This window comes from Halichoeres trimaculatus, unplaced genomic scaffold (assembly GCF_033239565.1).
Source record: "Halichoeres trimaculatus isolate MK-OKI-2021-1 unplaced genomic scaffold, fHalTri1.1 fHalTri1_scaffold_7, whole genome shotgun sequence".
In the NCBI taxonomy this organism is placed as follows: Eukaryota; Metazoa; Chordata; class Actinopteri; order Labriformes; family Labridae; genus Halichoeres; species Halichoeres trimaculatus.
Genome location: NW_027437185.1, coordinates 15,746,134 through 15,752,133, shown reverse-complemented (window position 1 = coordinate 15,752,133; position 6,000 = coordinate 15,746,134). Strand labels below are relative to the sequence as shown.

At 39.8% G+C, this 6,000-nt stretch overlaps 1 protein-coding gene across 3 annotated transcripts in view; it reads left to right on the top strand.

Annotated features, from left to right (window-relative positions):
• Positions 1 to 1,218: 1,218 nt before the first annotated feature.
• ctnna1 (catenin (cadherin-associated protein), alpha 1) overlaps positions 1,219 to 6,000 on the top strand; it is an 81,973-nt gene continuing 77,191 nt past the window's right edge. The window contains exons 1-3 of one of the 3 annotated variants that reach the window (XM_074673455.1): positions 1,219 to 1,382; positions 3,459 to 3,576; positions 4,222 to 4,417. In XM_074673455.1, coding sequence (XP_074529556.1) covers positions 3,472 to 3,576; positions 4,222 to 4,417 — 301 coding nt within the window. In that variant the 5' untranslated portion in view covers positions 1,219 to 1,382; positions 3,459 to 3,471. Of the gene's footprint in view, positions 1,591 to 3,458; positions 3,577 to 4,221; positions 4,418 to 6,000 lie in introns of all 3 variants that reach the window. The other 2 variants (XM_074673456.1, XM_074673454.1) reach the window with 2 other exon arrangements.

Genomic DNA, 6,000 nt, shown 5'->3' with positions numbered 1-6,000 from the left:
GTGTTGCTCCTGCATACTGATCTGATCTTGTATGCTTTTTCTTAACCTTGAAATTGAGAAAAAATGTGATATCTGCCAGCTATCGCTAGGTATCTGAATAGAGGTCTCGTCTGAAATGTCAGAGCTGCTGTAGCGAGATGTTTATGATGCATAAATAAAATATGAGAAACTGAATATACAACCTGCTCATTATGTGTGCACCTGACGCAGCATCAGCTGACAGTGGAGCTCGCTCTTTTCCTCATATCCTGTTTAATTTTTCAATCCAACATTTGAACCCAATGACCTACAACAAACAAATGTAGAAGGGTAAAACTTTGTTATAAGTGAACTTCAACTATAATTTCTCTAAAGGTTTGGAACCACACTGCTGTAATCTTTTTAATACACTAAAGGAAAGAGGCATAAAGAACAAAATGGTTCGTTTGGAATTGAAGCAAGACAGTAAAATACCAAATGGAGTGTCTGAAAATTAGACTAAGACTTTAAATGGCCCAACTATAAAACCAAAACAAACCCTTGAAGATAAATATCTGCATCCATTCCCACCAAGAAAAAGCAAAATATTACTCAAATTACCTTGCAAAAATTCAAGTAATTTTATGGAAGAGAAACATACCATAAGAAGAAAATAAGTCCATCTCAATCATGATGTCTAAGAAGAAATCCCTGAGTTACCTATAAAGAAAAAACGATGCTGTTGTGGGTGTTATAAAAAAAACCATGGGTCCAAGGCTCAGTTAAAGGGACACATTTTGGATTCAAATGTTGTTTTGGCTGGGATACAGCTATAGAATGATACAATAATATAGGAATAAAAACAAGTTATGGAGGAAAAATTAGATTCCACCTGTAAAAAATTAAGACCCCATGGATTACAAAGTGGCATGAGGTGCTTGTTAGGATTATCTAGTGAGCTCTGATTTTAATAACAAGGCAGTTCCCCCTGTAGTAATCCAATGAATTGAGACAAAGTGAAGTGCTGCTATGAGGATTGAACGAGCTATTCAGTTTTAACTGTGTAATGAAGACCAGCAGAACATGGACACGAACTTTTGCGACAGTTACTGCAGGCATCGTCACTTTTTTCACTTTCAATCGGTTCCTTACTCTATCTTAAGTTACGGAAACTGGAATACTGCAGCTTGGCCTGATAATACACTAGTGTTATAAAGGCAGTAATTAATCCATATATGGGCACGTACAGTGAGTGCCACGCCCCGAACACCTCCTCGTTCTGCGGGCCTGCTGTGTCCTGTGGTCGCCCTGCCCCGCTGCCAGGAAGTTCAGGAACTCGGTCACCGCCCCAGCCCCCCCTCCGCCTCATCCATTGTTGGGCGAAAGACTGCGACATCGAAACGCTGCTGAACGAAACTATTCAGGTAACTGACCACCGAGGACCTTTTTAGTCGTTCTCTTACAAACTTTTCTTTGTGTAAGTGGAGGACAGACACTTTAGACGGCCGTCAGTCAGGAGGATCACTAAACCGAGTCAGCGAGGGGAGGAAAACTTTTGAGGCAAGGAACTCCGTAATTCCCATTCCTCCATTTTGAACTTTTAAACTCCAGTTTTCTAGTGGACAGCTTTCGGTAAGTTAAAACTTTTTCCTGCAGCTCAGTTTAAGGTGAATAATAATAGTGGGATAACTTGGACGGGTTAACTGGTGAGCCAATCCGGCAGATAGTTAAAATGTTTTTTTTCGCTGTGATTCACAAACTGGAGGAACCACCGTTAATGTTTGTTGTGTCGGTTAGCATTAGCGTTAGCAAGGTGTCGTGTTTGGCTAACTGTACGTTAGCAGGTAACGCACTGAACACTAAGGTAAGTTGGCTTGAGCGTTAACAGTCAAGCAAGCTACTTAACCATTTTCAGCAACTGTTCCCAAAATTCACATCAACAGAAGAACTTCTTGTTTTGGTACTTTATAACAGTTAAACCAACGTTAAGTAGGCGAAGTTAGCCTCAACAGGTGTAACTGACCTTAAGCCACTTAACGTTAGCACGGTAGCGCCTATGTTTGGTAATTAAACATTCCACCTCATGTATTGTTTCCCTGTCAGTATTTAACTTTAATCTGTACAAAGATTCATATTTGAGCTTAATAGTTTCAATTAAGCAAATCAGAATAGCCCTAATCTTATTTTCCTGTATTCCAAACCTATCAACCTATCAAACTTTAATCTTCAGATTAATCAACTGTAAATATTCCTTGAGGTATTTAACGTCAGTCCCACAAACGTTTAGTTTCGTTTGACCGGATGGTAAAATGTATTTCCCTGAGACCACTGCCGCCACACCCGTAGGAGGTGAGTGGTTCATCGCGTCACCTGTCTGTCTGAGTAAGTTGCGAAAACACCATGGATCACTCCGTCATGCGTTCGTGTTGTAGTTAAATAGAAACGGAAATTGCCGAAAGAAACTAATCTACTGCTCTTTTAAACGAGTTGCATGGTAAAAGACATGATGGACTGTTGTATTTATCAGGATGGCACAAGATGCTTCCCCAGTGGGGACTTGAAGGCCCCAGGAAATTAAATCAGAATAATCTGCAGCAGTCAATACTGCAAAAATCATGACCTTTGGATATTATAGCTCATCAGAACCATTTCAGAAGTTGATAAGTAATTCTGGATTGAAACCTTTTAAGAAGAAGGAAATGCTCTAAGATGATTTTGAGTAACAAAATGAGTTGCAGCTGGCTGGGACATTCTGCCTCCATCCATACAGGCCGGCATTTTTAAATTAAAAGTTAAGAGGAGCTATAATTCATAAGAATACCCTATCCAACTGCACACATAAGTCAGGAAACTTGACAGCAAAATTGAAAACATGCTCACCCAACGAATTATAGGTCAGGAAAACATTAGATGGTCATCCCTCAATTATTCTTTTGTGTTTTTGAAAAAATTAAGTTTAGCCTCTTTGTTGGCAATGGAGGCTAATGGCACTTTATGTCATTGTGGTCATATTTCAGCTGACCAACTTTTTAAAGCCTTACAGCCCTCAGGGTTTGCTGATTATTCCTGTCCATCCATGTTAGATAGTTAATCAATGGAGTTGCAGTCACTGCTTAAAGAGAGAAATTGAAATTGGGCCACTGTGTCCTTCTGTGAGGGATGGAGCATTTCTGGCTCAAACTAGAACTGTAATATTTTGGCTGTCATACAACTTTTTAAAGACTAACTGGTCTGTAAATCACACAGTGTGCTTCTTTTAGTTAGAAAACTTCATATACTCTATCTGACTCAATTATGAGTAGTTACCTTTCCAAGTGAAAGGCTTTCCTCTATACCAGCCACATTCATATTACTTAAAAACGTAATAAAATGTTTCTTTTTTAACAGAAATGTTTGTGTTTGATCCTGTGGATTTTTTATGAGCATTATATTTAAAGAAAAAAAAGTTGAGTCCTGCTCTAATGTTGTTTTTTTCTGTTTTTCTTCTTCTCTACCCCTAGACATCCAGACACCATGTCAACCATTAACACAGCCAACATCAACTTTAAATGGGATCCAAAGAGTCTGGAGATCCGTACTCTGGCAGTAGAGAGGCTGCTTGAGCCTCTTGTCACCCAGGTAATGTACACACACACATGCATTTTTCTATATTTATTTTAATGGCTTTGTTGAGAGTGAAGGACAGCTGAAAGCTCTTGAAACCAGGAGAGGAGTGGGAAATGACATGCAGTAAGGGGACACTGGGGCCACCTGCTCTGAGGACTGTACTCTCTGTACATGGTGGACATTTAGCCATTGGGTCACTCCAGCACCTGCAGCGTGCAGTTTTTCTAAGAATTATACGATTATATAGCTTGTTGTTTGCAGTTGACAATACAACAATTTAGAATAAGAAATCAATTAACGTCATTATGGCACAGTTAAAAATTGTAATGCAAAAAGTAATAAAGAAAAAGGTCCTCCAGATTAGCTTTCTTTTCAAAAACATTAAGATGGAGAATATTGTGTCCGGTTTATCAAATGGAAAATCCTTTCTTCACTGTTTCAGGATTTTCATCACTTTATTCAATAAATTCTTCATGAAAAATAGATGGAGGCTTATACTATGAAGCAAAGAAAAGCAAAAGCACTGACGGATAACTGAAATCGCAATGCCACGTCTTACCTTAAAATAGCATGTTGGCATAAGTATAGTCTGCCAAACACATCCTCGGCTCTGAAGTATATGTCTCTGATGTTGAACCTTTTGTGTACCTGCCATAGGTTACCACTTTGGTGAACTCCAGCAACAAAGGCCCATCCAACAAGAAGAAAGGCCGCTCCAAGAAGGCTCATGTTCTGGCAGCATCAGTGGAGACGGCTACACAGAACTTCTTGGAGAAAGGGGAGAAGATTGCAAAGGAAAGTCAGTTTCTCAAGGATGAGTTGACTGCTGCTGTCGAAGATGTCCGAAAGCAAGGTATATCAAAAATATATACCGTGGCTCTGTTCAGTTTGAAGCTTGTTCAGAGTGCTTCTTAAGATAGGAAGGATGATAAATTAATCATAGGCTATGCAGATATTATCCGCCCCAGCTGAGGACCCTGAAGTAAGAACATGTTCTGAGCTTCATAGATCTCCATTTACCTTTTGTTAGGCAGCCCAAAATTAACAGACGTTTTTATGTTAAACTGCAGACATCCCATATTTTTATCCAGCTGCATCCTGTCATTGTCTTTTTTCAATCAGGAATCAAGTGATCCATGTATCTACTCCTAAGTGAAAAAGTGTGGTATAACAGCAACCTATATTTAGATGCACAGAAGTGTGTTTGCACTTGAAGATCATAGTATCAACTCTGTTTTTTAGTCTCAGCTTTAGAGTAGTTTTCCCTTGTGTATTACTTGTTTCTTTTGTTTTTGTATAGCACAGAGTCATAGGATATGAGCAAAGGGTCAAATCAAATGTAGCATATGGGATCTATGGTATTTGTTCAAGTTTGGGAAGGACAGAGTTTTAGATGAATGAGAATGTATTTAGTTATTTAACCCTGTTGTGGGGCTGGATGGGCTCTGTAGAGACCAGAATCCAGATTTGAATAGAAGCATATGTTCAAAATAATGATATCAAGCAAGCTCCAATTTACAGTCAAAAAAGTGACACAATCCTGTAAATAGTGAGGTTATATTTTCAACAGCCTGAAGCCCAACAATGTATCACTCAGCCCTGCCAATGCTACCACAGCAGATGTTTGTTTTTCATAGGATGTTACCTTTTTTTGAGCAGCTTAATACTTTGATGGACCCTTACCAGGAGCAGAAGCATTTAGTCAGCTTAATTTCAAGTGTTTTTAAGTCTTTTCACACCACAGGCAAAAACGAGTACTTCCTGGATCTTTGTCTCAGCTTGTAAGACGTAAATGGTTTGTTTTCTCTGCAGCTAAACTCATCTGTGGTGGTGCTGACAGCGTAAGAAGTGAATCAACACACACACCAGAGGGCTCATCTTGTCTTTGTAAATTATTCTCGGGGCCTTGTAGGTAATGGGTGTGATTTGTCTAGCATCCTGTATGAAAGGTTGCCTGCTGAGTTGGATTTTGGAGTACAAGGTCATTGTTTGACAGAGGTGATATGCTGCTTTCTGCAGCCTCTGCTCGCCTGACCCATGCCTATCATGGTTTGATATCAATGACACCTGAATTCAAATAAAAACTAACATATTAAAAGGAGATGGTCCACCGAGGGCAACAAGATTTTTCTCTGTCGTGCAGCTTTTGGTTCCACAGACATCCCACAACCTTTGTTCTAGTATTAGCGAAAAGCAGAAGCTCAGGCTTTTTCCGCATCAGCAGCAAAAGGGCTTGGGCAGCTGGAGCGCCCACAGTCATACAGCAAGTGGGCTCTGCGTCCTCTTGATGCTGTTTTTGTTGCTTTTGGGACTTTTTAGGGGGTAAAGAAATCGAACATTCTCTATCCATTTCATTGATCAGCTCTTACCACTGCTACAGTGACTGTGACCTACACAGCGTTTTCATACAGCACAGTGAAGCAGTGTGTGCTTTTG